The sequence below is a fragment of the Salvelinus sp. IW2-2015 genome, linkage group LG4p, assembly GCF_002910315.2.
Source record: "Salvelinus sp. IW2-2015 linkage group LG4p, ASM291031v2, whole genome shotgun sequence".
NCBI lineage: Eukaryota > Metazoa > Chordata > Actinopteri > Salmoniformes > Salmonidae > Salvelinus > Salvelinus sp. IW2-2015.
In genome coordinates, this window is record NC_036841.1 from 25176956 (window position 1) to 25189660 (window position 12705).

At 41.6% G+C, this 12705-nt stretch overlaps 1 protein-coding gene across 1 annotated transcript in view; it reads left to right on the forward strand.

Annotated features, from left to right (window-relative positions):
* Positions 1-12705, forward strand: part of LOC111960749 (chloride channel protein 2-like) — a 152399-nt gene that overhangs the window by 49452 nt on the left and 90242 nt on the right. The window contains 2 exon segments of the mRNA XM_070436986.1: positions 3546-3624; positions 4778-4903. Of these exon segments, the coding sequence (XP_070293087.1) occupies positions 3546-3624; positions 4778-4903 (205 nt within the window).

Sequence of the window (12705 nt, forward strand, 5' to 3'; positions counted from 1 at the left end):
TAAATCTAAACCAGCATGTTATTTGCAAACTAATTAAATACATCTCATCTTTAATCTCCATAGCTATACTACAGGGAGCAATAAATACATGTAGAGATGTATAAATGAAGAAAGGTTTTGAAAGCAAGGGAGAGAGAGATCGAGGTAAAGACAGAGAATCAGGCATTGAGGAGTAGAGAGATAGTCTTTCAACTTTCTATGCTTGTTCCGCTTGGGCCTTGGGAGACAGAGGGAACGAGAGGGAGGGAATCTTTGACTCATCTCTCTGTACTCTGAAGATGAGAAACAACTGCTCTCTGTGTGTCTGTGTGAGAGAAGGGATGGGGGTCTGGGGGACCGGGGCAATGAAGAATCTTTGAAGCAGACCTTCATGTCCCCTCGAGTGGAGCACTCTTTTGCTGCATAACCCTGTCTGTCTCTCTGTCCGTCTCCCCTTAATCGTCTGCTCCCTCTAGCCTCTCTCCTTCCCTCATTCTCTCTCTCTTCCCCCCTCGTCTCTGTGTTGTATCTGTACTGTATATGAATATACCGCATTTTATGGCATACTAATGGTGTGTGTGTGTGTGTTTTTAGTACACATCACTTACCCCTCTCTGTTTCACTAACATGCTGCTTAAAGGAGCCAAGCCTCATTGGAAACAAGGTAAATCATGGCTGGAGTTGAAGGGCAGAATATCCACCATAACTTCCTCCTCTCCTAGACTCCATATCCCATCTCTCTACCACCTGTCCATATTACATCTGTAATCCATCTGTAGTCCCATGCAATACTGTGTTTGCAGAAATTGTATTTCATTCGACCGTACCCTGTGGTTGTTTGGGCAGTGTCACAGATCCAATCTCTCGGTGCCTTCTAGCAAAGTAAAGCAAGTCAATTTGATCAAATCAGTTTTTTTGAAAAACGTTGTTTTATTTGCAGGAATGTTCTCTGCTATTTTGATTGCTGAGAAATGTAACCTATGCGAGTTTGTGGTTGCGCATGCCGATTTGATTTAGTTTTTTGTGATACCACACAAATTACTCCATGCATTTGTTAATTAAAATATTGCCGACAAAGTGATCATTTTTAGGAATAAAAGCTTTAGCGCTCAAGCAAAGTTGAAGAAATGTAAATGGTTGTTTACTTTATTTGTTCCTCGTAATTGGAGATAGGAGATAGGCAAACATTTTAACTCTGTGTTTCACAAACTGGGTCCTGGGGACCCCAAGGGGTGCACGTTTTGGTTTTCCCCTAGCACTACACAGCTGAACCCAAGCATGCACCTCTTGGGGTCCCCAGGACCGAGTTTGCGAATTAATGAAATGTACCCATTGATTCTTTTCGAATTTTACTTATAAGTGCCTCATGAGCTTAGTTCAACTTTTGCACCTCATCAGAACCCAAAATATAAGCTYGTTACACACCAATGTTTGTTAACAATGTAAATGCAAACAAACAATTATAACTTCAAAACATGATATCAAGGATGGTCAATCCTTGCATCCAAAGCTCTGTCCATTCGTTTTAGAGTGGATACATTTCTCCAGCCCTATCCCTCAGGTTTTTATTGAAATGTGTGGGGAGACTGCTTTGTTATTGTTTCAACTGCTGATTCACACTTTAACTGTTCATGCCAACCTGTTGAGGTGAAATGGTATGGTGAAATGCATTATGGGTCAAATGTATTTAAACTCTGCATTTCATCCACAACAGCTGTGACAGTGCTAGGTTGGGCTATACTTGCTGCTGTGCATGCTAATTGCTAACAGGCATTACTGAGGCCTGCCCTGGGGGAGGTCAGTTGGCTGACTTATTGATTTAAATCCAGTTGATATTGCTCTTCATCCTGTTTATTATTTTGTAAATAATGTAGTAGCCTACTTTTGGTGCTTATTTATATCCCATTTTTGCACATAGTGCCTTAGGAAAGTATTCAGACCCCTTGACTTTTTCCACATTACGTTACATCCTTATTCTAAAATTGATTAAATAAAAAAAATCCTCACCGATTTACACAGAATACCCAATAATGACAAAGCGAAAAATGTTTTTTTTTWWACATTTTGGCTAATGTATTACAAATAAAAAACGGATGCCTTATTTACATAAGTATTCAGACCCTTTGTTATGAGACTCGAAATTGAGCTCCAGTGCATTCTGTTTCCATTCATCTACCTTGATGTGTCTACAACTTGATTGGCATCCATCTGTGGTAAATTAAATAGCTTGGACATGATTTGGAAAGGCACACACCTGTCTATATAATGTCCCACAGTTGACAGTGCATGTCAGAGAAAAAAACAAGCAATGAGGTCGAAGGAAGGGTACCAAAACATTCATGCAGAATTGAAGGTCCCAAAGAACACAGTGGCCTCCATCATTCTTAAATGGAAGAAGTTTGGAACGACCAAGACTCTTCCTAGAGCTGGCCGCCCAGCCAAACTGAGCAATCGTGGGAGAAGGACCTTGGTCAGGGAGGTGACCAAGAACCTGATGGTCACTCTGACAGAGTTCCAGAGTTCCTTTATGGAGATGAGAGAACCTTCCAGAAGGACAGCCATCTCTGCAGCACTCCACCAATCAGGCCTTTAAGGTAGAGTGGCCACTCCTCAGTAAAAGGTACATGACAGCCCGCTTGGAGTTTGCCAAAAGGCACCTAAAGACTCTCAGGCAATGAGAAACAGGATTCTCTGGTCTGATGAAACCAAGATTGAACTCTTTGGCCTGAAGCATGGTGGTGGTGGCATCATGCTGTGGGGATGTTTTCCAGTGGCAGTGACTGGTAGGCTAGTCAGGATCAAAGCAAAGATGAATGGAGCAAAGTACAGAGATCCTTGATGAAAACCTGCTCCAGAGCGCTCAGGACCTCAGACTGGGGCAAAGGTTCACCTTCCAACAGGACAATGACCCTAAGCACACAGCCAAGACAGGAGTGGCTTTGGGACAAGTCTCTGAATGTCCTTGAGTGGCCCAGAGCCCGGACTTGAACCCGATCGAAAATCTCTGGAGAGACCTGAAAATAGCTGTGCAGCGACGCTCCCCATCCAATCTGACAGAGCTTGAGAGGATCTGCAGAGAAGAATGGGAGAAACTCCCCAAACACAGATGTGCCAAGCTTGATGTGCCATACCTAAGAATACTCGAGGCTGTAATCGCTGCCAAAGGTGCTTCAACAAAGTATTGAGTAAAGGGTCTGAATACTTATGTAAATGTGATATTTCCTTATTTTTCTATTTTTTTTATAAGTTTGAAAAATCATCTAAAAACCTGTTTTTCCTTTTGTCATTATGGGGTATTGTGTGCAGATTGATGAGGGGCAAAAACGATTTAATCATTTTTAGAATATGGCTGTAACGTAACAAAATTTGGAAAATGTTGAGGAGTCTGAATACTTTCCGAAGGCACTGTAAAAGCCCTCACCTTGGACAGAAAAAAGCAACATCCTTGTCTGCCTCCTTCCACACTGCTAAGCCTACATCCCGACAACGGCTGTGTGTGTGTGTGTGTGTGTGTGTGTGTGTGTGTGTGTGTGTGTGTGTACACACCTCTCCCTATGTGTTAACAGAATGAGTCGAGGAACATTGAGATGTTGGCAGCTGCCTGTGCTGTGGGGGTGGGCTGCTGTTTCGCTGCACCTATAGGAGGTGAGTGGCACCAACATCCTTTTGGGCACAAACTGGTTGAATCAATGTTGTTTCAGTGTAATTTGTCATCTTATTGGGACGTGGAATCTACATTGGATTTGAAAAAAGTCATCAATGTAAACTGTTTTGAAGGTGAAATTTCAAAAACAGGATTGTCATCATGGTAACCAAATATTAACATAGACACTACCTTGTATAAAATGTTTAATTTGTACCTTTAAAACAGTCAGATCTTCAATTTGGTTACTATCAGAAACAGCACCTCCTACTGGACAATTAATCTATCTACAGCTGCCCTTTGATCTACCATCCAGGGTTTTCATATAGCCTAGCCCTGCTTAGCTATGACGTTTGTCTCTGACTTACCAATGTGCTTTCGTGAAAATGATTGTTGACAGATCTCCAATGAATAATTAAATAGAGTCACTGTTGCTATCGAAGTCATTCCAAGGGGTAGGTTTAACAGAGCAAATGAAATGTCACCATGCTATATCACTCATATCATCAATGATGCTATTTAGGCCTGTATACTATTTCCAAAGTCATCAACTATTGTCTCAATTCAACCCAGGATTCAACTAAAAATAGAGTACATAGGCCTGTAGTTTCAATCTCTGGTTGATATCAAATGTAATTTAGTGATATTGAATTGTTTGGTTATCAACGCAACCAAATATCAACATTTGAAGGTGCTATATCTCCAACTTAGATGGATCAATCTGTGCCACTGACTTTGAATTCCAGTTTGTCTACAAATGTAATAATTGATATGTTGGATTCATGTCTCCATCTCAACAACACATCTGTGTTAAAGAATAGAACTAAATCAAACATGAATTTAAAGTGCATTTAAACTTTGGTTTGATTTAGTGATAACACATTGAAATTCAACTAACTTTTGGCAGTCTTTTTGAGTGGGTGAATATATAGGTTATATATAGGTTGTAATCTCATTGATCAACGTCTCAAACAAATATGACCCAATTATCCACTTTGAAATGATGTGGTGTGCCCAGTGGGATAACACTCACTGACTGATACTGGTTGGGTTGGAGACTGCAAGGTTTACTCCTTCCCCCTTCACTCCCCTGATTGGAGTATAGTTATTTTGATCATGTTCCTGAGAAATTGATTGTGTGTGTGTGTTTTATAGGTGTGCTGTTCAGTATTGAGGTAACGTCTACGTTCTTTGCGGTGAGGAATTACTGGAGAGGGTTCTTCGCTGCCACCTTTAGTGCCTTCATCTTCAGAGTCCTGGCCGTGTGGAATAGAGACGAGGGTAAGACCGATCTACATGTATACTGATCAAAAATATAAACGGACAATGTAAAGTGTTTGTTTCATGAGCTGAAATWAAAGATCACTGAAAGTTTCGATACGCACAAAAAGCGTATTTCTCTCAAATTTGGTGCACAAATTTGTTTTACATCCCTGTTAGTGAGCTTTTCTCCTTTGCCAAGATAATCCATCCACCTGACAGGTGTGGCATATCAAGAAGCTGATTAAACAGCATGATCATTAACAGCAGCCTGTTGAGTTGGGCTTGGCTTGGAGAAAACACATCCATATTCTAGTTTAGAGAATGTTTTTTCACCTTGACGTTCTTGCTGAACGTGTAAATGTCCAGAATTGGCTGTGCGGACACACACACACAATATAATTTAGACAAGTAATATAACCTAAATCTATACCGCATGTTATTTGCAAACTAATTAAATACATTCATCTTTAATGTCCAGAGGCTGTACTACAGGGAGCAATAAATATCATGTAGAGATGTAATAAATGAAGAAAGGTTTTGTTAAAGCAAGGGAGAGAGAGATCGAGGTAAAGACAGAGAATCGGCTTGAGGAGTAGAGAGATAGTCTTTCAACTTTCTATGCTTGTTCCGCTTGGGCTTGGGAGACAGAGGGAAGAGAGGGAGGGAATCTTTGACTCATCTTCTCTCTGTATCTGCAAGATGAGAAAACAACTGCTCTCTGTGTGTCTGTGTGAAGAGAAAGGGATGGGGTCCTGGGGGACCGGGGCATGGAAAGAATCTTTGAAGCGACTTCATCGTCCGCTCAGTGGAGCACTCTTTTGCTGGCAATAACCTGTTCTGTCTCTCTGTCCGTCTCCCTTAATCGTCTGCTCCTCTAGCCTCTCTCCTTTCCCTCATTCTCTCTCTCTTCCCCCCCCTCGTCGTCTGTGTTGTATCTGTACTGTATTGATACATAGACGATTTTATGGATACTATGGTGTGTGTGTGTGTGTTTTTAGTACCACTCACTTACCCCTCTCTGTTTTCACTAAACATGGCTGCTTAAAGGAGCCAAGCTCATCTGGAAACAAGGTAATCATGGCTGGAGTTGAAGGGCAGAATATCCACCATAACTTCCTCTATCCTAGACTCCATATCCCATCTCTCTACACCGTGTCCATAATTACATCTGTAATCCATCTGTAGTCCATGCAATACTGTGTTTGCAAGAAATTGTATTTCAATTCGATAGCCAGTAAAGCCCTGTGGTTGTTTTGGGCAGTGTCACAGATCAATCTCTCCCTCGGTGCTTCTAGCCAAAGTAAAGCAAGTCAATTTTGATCAAATCAGTTTTTTTTGAAAAACGTTGTTTTATTTTGGCAGGAATGTTCTCTGCTATTTTGATGCTGAGAATGTAACTAATGCGAGTTTTGGGTTGCGCATGCCGATTTGATTTAGTTTTTTTGTGATACACAACAAATTATCCATGCTTTGTTAATTAAATATTGCCGACAAAGTGGATCAATTTTTTTAGGAATAAAAGCTTTAGGCTCAAGCAAAGTTGAAGAAATGTAAATGGTTGTTTACTTTATTCTGTTCCTGTAATTAGAGATAGGAGATAGGCAAACATTTTAACTCGGGTGTTTCACAAACTGGGTCCTGGGGACCCAAGGGGTGCACGTTTTGGTTTCCCAGCACTACACAAGCTTGAACCAAGCATGCACCTCTTGGGTCCCAGGACGTATTTGCGAATTAATGAAATGTACCCATTGATTCTTTTTCGAATTTTACTTATAGTGCTCATGAGCTTAAGTTTTCAAACTTTTGCCTATCAGAACCAAATATAACTCGTTACATCACCAAATAGTTTTGTAACATGTAAATGCAAACAAACAATTATAACTTCAAAACATGATATCAAGGATGGTCAATCTTGCTCCAGCTCTGGTCCATTCGTTTTAGAGTGGAGTAACATTTCTCAGCCTATCCCTTCAGGTTTTTTTTATTTGAAATGGTGTGGGGAGACTGGCTTTGTTTTGTTTCAACTGCTATTCACACTTTAAACTGGTTCATGCCAACCTGTTGAGGGTGAAATGGTATGGTGCAAATGCATTATGGGTTCAAATGTATTAAACTCTGCACTTTCATTCCAACAGCTGTGACAGTGATAGGTTTGGGCGTATACTTGGTGCTGTCATGCTAATTCTAACAGGCATTACTTGAGGCCGTGCCCTGGGGGAGGTCAGTTGGCTGACTTACTTGATTTAAATCCAGTTGAATATTGCTCTTCATCCTGTTTAATTATTTTGGGTAAATAATGTAGTAGCTACTTTTGGTGTTATTTATATCCCATTTGTGCACATTGTGGCCTTAGGAAAGATTCAGACCTTGATTTTTCACATTACGTTAATCCTTATTCTAAAATTGATTAAATAAAAAAATCCTCACCGATTTACACAGATATCCCAATAATGACAAAGCGAAAAAATGTTTTTTTTTTTACATTTTGGCTAAATGTATTACAATAAAAACTGATGCCTTATTTACATTAAGTATTCAGACCTTTGTTATGAGACTCGAAATTGAGCTCCATGCATTCTGTTGTCATTCATCTACTGATGTGTCTACAACGTTGATTGTCATCCATCTGTGGTTAAATTAAATAGTTGGACATGATTTGAAGGCAACACATGCCTGTCTATATAATGCTCCCACAGTTGACAGTGCATTGTCAGAGAAAAAACCAAGCAATGAGGTCGAAAGGAAGGGACCAAAACATTATGGAGAATTGAAGGTCCAAAGCACACAGTGGCCTCCATCATTCTTAAGTGGTTATAAGTTTGGAACGACCAATGACTTCCTAGAGCTGGCGCCCAGCCAAAACTGAGCATCGTGGGGAAGGTCCCTTTGGTCAGGGAGGTACCAAAGAACCTGATTGGTTCAACTCTGACAGAGTTCCAGAGTTCCTTTATGGAGATGAGAGAACCTCCAGAAGGACACATCTCTGCAGCCCTCACCGACTCAGGCCTTTTAGGTACGAGTGGCCAATCTCAGAAAGGTTGAATGACGCGCTTGGCGTTTTGCCCAAAAGGCACCTAAAGACCTCCAGGCAATCAATGAAGTAAGGAGGTAAGGTAATAAATAGGCCATAGTGGCGAAGTAATTACAATTTAGCAATTAACACTGGAGTGATAGATGTGCAGATGAGGATGTGCAAGTATAAATACTGGTGTGCAAAAGAGCAGAAAAACWAAAACAAATATYGGATGAGGTAGGTAGTTGGTTGGATGGATGGGCTATTTACAGATGGGCTATGTACAGCTGCAGCGATCGGTAAGCTGCTCTGACAGCTGATGCTTGAAGTTAGTGATGGAGATATAAGTCTCCAACTTTAGTGATTTTTGCAATTTTTCCAGTCATTGGCAGCAGAGAACTGGAAGGAAAGGCGGCCAAAGGAGGAATTGGCTTTGGGGATGACCAGTGAAATATACCTGCTGGAGCGCGTGCTACGGGTGGGAGTTGCTATGGTGACCTGAGCTGAGATAAGGCAGAGCTTTACCTAGCAAAGACTTATAGATGACCTGGAGCCAGTGGGTTTGGAGACGAATATGTAGTGAGGACCAACCAACAAGAGCATACAGGTCGCAGTGGTGGGTAGTATATGGGGCTTTGGTGACAAAACGGATGGCACTGTGATAGACTGCATCCAATTTGTTGAGTAGAGTGTTGGAGGCTATTTTGTAAATGACATCGCCGAAGTCAAGGCTCGGTAGGATAGTCAGTTTTACGAGGGTATGTTTGGCAGCATGAGTGAAGGAGKCTTTGTTGCGAAATAGGAAGCCAATTCTAGATTTAATTTTGTATTGGAGATGCTTAACTACTTCTCAGATAGAGTTCAGTGTGTCAAATCGGAGGGCCTTTTGTCCAGACCTCTGGCAGTCTCTATGGGGGTGCCACAGGGTTCAATTCTCGGRCCGACTCTCTTCTCTGTATATATCAATGATGTCGCTCTTGCTGCGGGTGATTCTTTGATCCACCTCTACGCAGACGACACCATTCTGGCCCTTCTTTGGACACTGTGTTAACAAACCTCCAAACGAGCTTCAATGCCATACAACACTCATTCCGTGGCCTCCAACTGCTCTTAAATGCTAGTACAACGAAAGGCATGCTCTTCAACCGATCGCTGCTCGCACCTGCCCGCCTGACTAGCATCACTACTCTGGACGGTTCGGACTTAGAATATGTGGACAATTATAAATACCTAGGTGTCTGGCTAGACTGTAAACTCTCCTTCCAGACTCATAGTAGTGAACCGGGCAAGGCAGTCATTACAGAATCCAAGACTGTTAAGTCTGCCGATAAGAATACGGTGATTGACAGAGTCGAAAGCCTTGGCCAGGTCATTGATTACTGTCTTTTATCGATGCCGGTTATGATATCGTTTAGGACCTTGAGTGTGGCTGAGGTGCACCCGTGACCACCTCGGAAACCAGGTTGCATAGCGGTGAAGGTATGGTGGGATTCGAAATGGGCAGCTTGGAGGAGGTGCTCTTATTCTCCATAGACTTTACAGTGTCCCAAAACTTTTTGAAATTAGTGCTGCAGGATGCGAATTTCTTTTTGAAAAAGCTAGACTTTGCTTTCCTAACTGACTCTGTATATTGGTTCCTGACTTCCCTGAGAAGTTGCATATTGCAGGGACTATTTGACGCTAGYGCAGTACGCCACAGGATGTTTTTGTGCTGGTCAAGGGCAGTCTGGAGTGAACCATGGGCTATATCTATATCATGCCCTTTCATTTTTTGAAAGGGCATGCTTATTCAAGATGGTGAGGAAAGCGCTTTTAAAGAACAACCAGGCATCCTCTACTGACGGGATGRGGTCAATTTCCTTCCAGGATACCCGGGCCAGGTCGATTAGAAAGGCCTGCTCGCAGAAGTGTTTTAGGGAGCGTTTGCCAGTGATGAGGGGTGGTCGTTTGACCGCAGGCCCATTACGGACGCAGGCAATGAGGCAGTGATCGCTGAGGTCCTGGTTGAAAACAGCAGAGGTGTATTTAGAGGGCAAGTTGGTCAGGATGATATCTATGAGCAGAACCGGTCAGCTTAATAGACCCTCAAATGAGGTGGGCGTGAATGTTACTAGCATCTAATTGGTGCAATCTCAGCTGAGGCGGGCACTCAGGTTCCCTTTCTGACCTGGCTTTGCTTTCCTCTTTATCCAGTATACTTGCCTTTTGTTGATATTTTACTTCCATACCCTAACTTTTTGAACAGTCCTCTCACTCATAAACATCACATTTTAAACCACAGTACATCTTATCACTATATCTATCATCTACTGTAGCCACTGATCATGCAGGCAAACCAACTACAATATGGTTGAGATACCATAGTAATTCACTGAACAGACTCCCCTCTCCCTTAAGACAGAACTGTAGGTTAGTTGTATGTGGAAAAGTTCATTTGTTTCTGTGAACTCCAAAATCAGGCCGATCGACGTGATAGGTCTGTCGGTGTTTAGGAGGAGCTGTGAGAAACACTGTTCTGATTCTCCAATCTGTTTTGTTCCTACTCCTAATCGACTGCTCATGTCTGCATCGGCTCAATACCACAGCAGGCCTGTTAGTGGGCTGGCTTGGAGAAAAACACATCACATATTACTAGTTTAGAGAATGTTTTTTCACTCTTGACTGTTCTTCTGAGTGTATGTCCAGAATATGCGTGTGCGGACACACACACACAATATACATTTAGACAAGTAATATACACATAAATCTAAACCAGCATGTTATTTGCAAACTAATTAAATACATCTCATCTTTAATCTCCATAGCTATACTACAGGGAGCAATAAATACATGTAGAGATGTATAAATGAAGAAAGGTTTTGAAAGCAAGGGAGAGAGAGATCGAGGTAAAGACAGAGAATCAGGCATTGAGGAGTAGAGAGATAGTCTTTCAACTTTCTATGCTTGTTCCGCTTGGGCCTTGGGAGACAGAGGGAACGAGAGGGAGGGAATCTTTGACTCATCTCTCTGTACTCTGAAGATGAGAAACAACTGCTCTCTGTGTGTCTGTGTGAGAGAAGGGATGGGGGTCTGGGGGACCGGGGCAATGAAGAATCTTTGAAGCAGACCTTCATGTCCCCTCGAGTGGAGCACTCTTTTGCTGCATAACCCTGTCTGTCTCTCTGTCCGTCTCCCCTTAATCGTCTGCTCCCTCTAGCCTCTCTCCTTCCCTCATTCTCTCTCTCTTCCCCCCTCGTCTCTGTGTTGTATCTGTACTGTATATGAATATACCGCATTTTATGGCATACTAATGGTGTGTGTGTGTGTGTTTTTAGTACACATCACTTACCCCTCTCTGTTTCACTAACATGCTGCTTAAAGGAGCCAAGCCTCATTGGAAACAAGGTAAATCATGGCTGGAGTTGAAGGGCAGAATATCCACCATAACTTCCTCCTCTCCTAGACTCCATATCCCATCTCTCTACCACCTGTCCATATTACATCTGTAATCCATCTGTAGTCCCATGCAATACTGTGTTTGCAGAAATTGTATTTCATTCGACCGTACCCTGTGGTTGTTTGGGCAGTGTCACAGATCCAATCTCTCGGTGCCTTCTAGCAAAGTAAAGCAAGTCAATTTGATCAAATCAGTTTTTTTGAAAAACGTTGTTTTATTTGCAGGAATGTTCTCTGCTATTTTGATTGCTGAGAAATGTAACCTATGCGAGTTTGTGGTTGCGCATGCCGATTTGATTTAGTTTTTTGTGATACCACACAAATTACTCCATGCATTTGTTAATTAAAATATTGCCGACAAAGTGATCATTTTTAGGAATAAAAGCTTTAGCGCTCAAGCAAAGTTGAAGAAATGTAAATGGTTGTTTACTTTATTTGTTCCTCGTAATTGGAGATAGGAGATAGGCAAACATTTTAACTCTGTGTTTCACAAACTGGGTCCTGGGGACCCCAAGGGGTGCACGTTTTGGTTTTCCCCTAGCACTACACAGCTGAACCCAAGCATGCACCTCTTGGGGTCCCCAGGACCGAGTTTGCGAATTAATGAAATGTACCCATTGATTCTTTTCGAATTTTACTTATAAGTGCCTCATGAGCTTAGTTCAACTTTTGCACCTCATCAGAACCCAAAATATAAGCTYGTTACACACCAATGTTTGTTAACAATGTAAATGCAAACAAACAATTATAACTTCAAAACATGATATCAAGGATGGTCAATCCTTGCATCCAAAGCTCTGTCCATTCGTTTTAGAGTGGATACATTTCTCCAGCCCTATCCCTCAGGTTTTTATTGAAATGTGTGGGGAGACTGCTTTGTTATTGTTTCAACTGCTGATTCACACTTTAACTGTTCATGCCAACCTGTTGAGGTGAAATGGTATGGTGAAATGCATTATGGGTCAAATGTATTTAAACTCTGCATTTCATCCACAACAGCTGTGACAGTGCTAGGTTGGGCTATACTTGCTGCTGTGCATGCTAATTGCTAACAGGCATTACTGAGGCCTGCCCTGGGGGAGGTCAGTTGGCTGACTTATTGATTTAAATCCAGTTGATATTGCTCTTCATCCTGTTTATTATTTTGTAAATAATGTAGTAGCCTACTTTTGGTGCTTATTTATATCCCATTTTTGCACATAGTGCCTTAGGAAAGTATTCAGACCCCTTGACTTTTTCCACATTACGTTACATCCTTATTCTAAAATTGATTAAATAAAAAAAATCCTCACCGATTTACACAGAATACCCAATAATGACAAAGCGAAAAATGTTTTTTTTTWWACATTTTGGCTAATGTATTACAAATAAA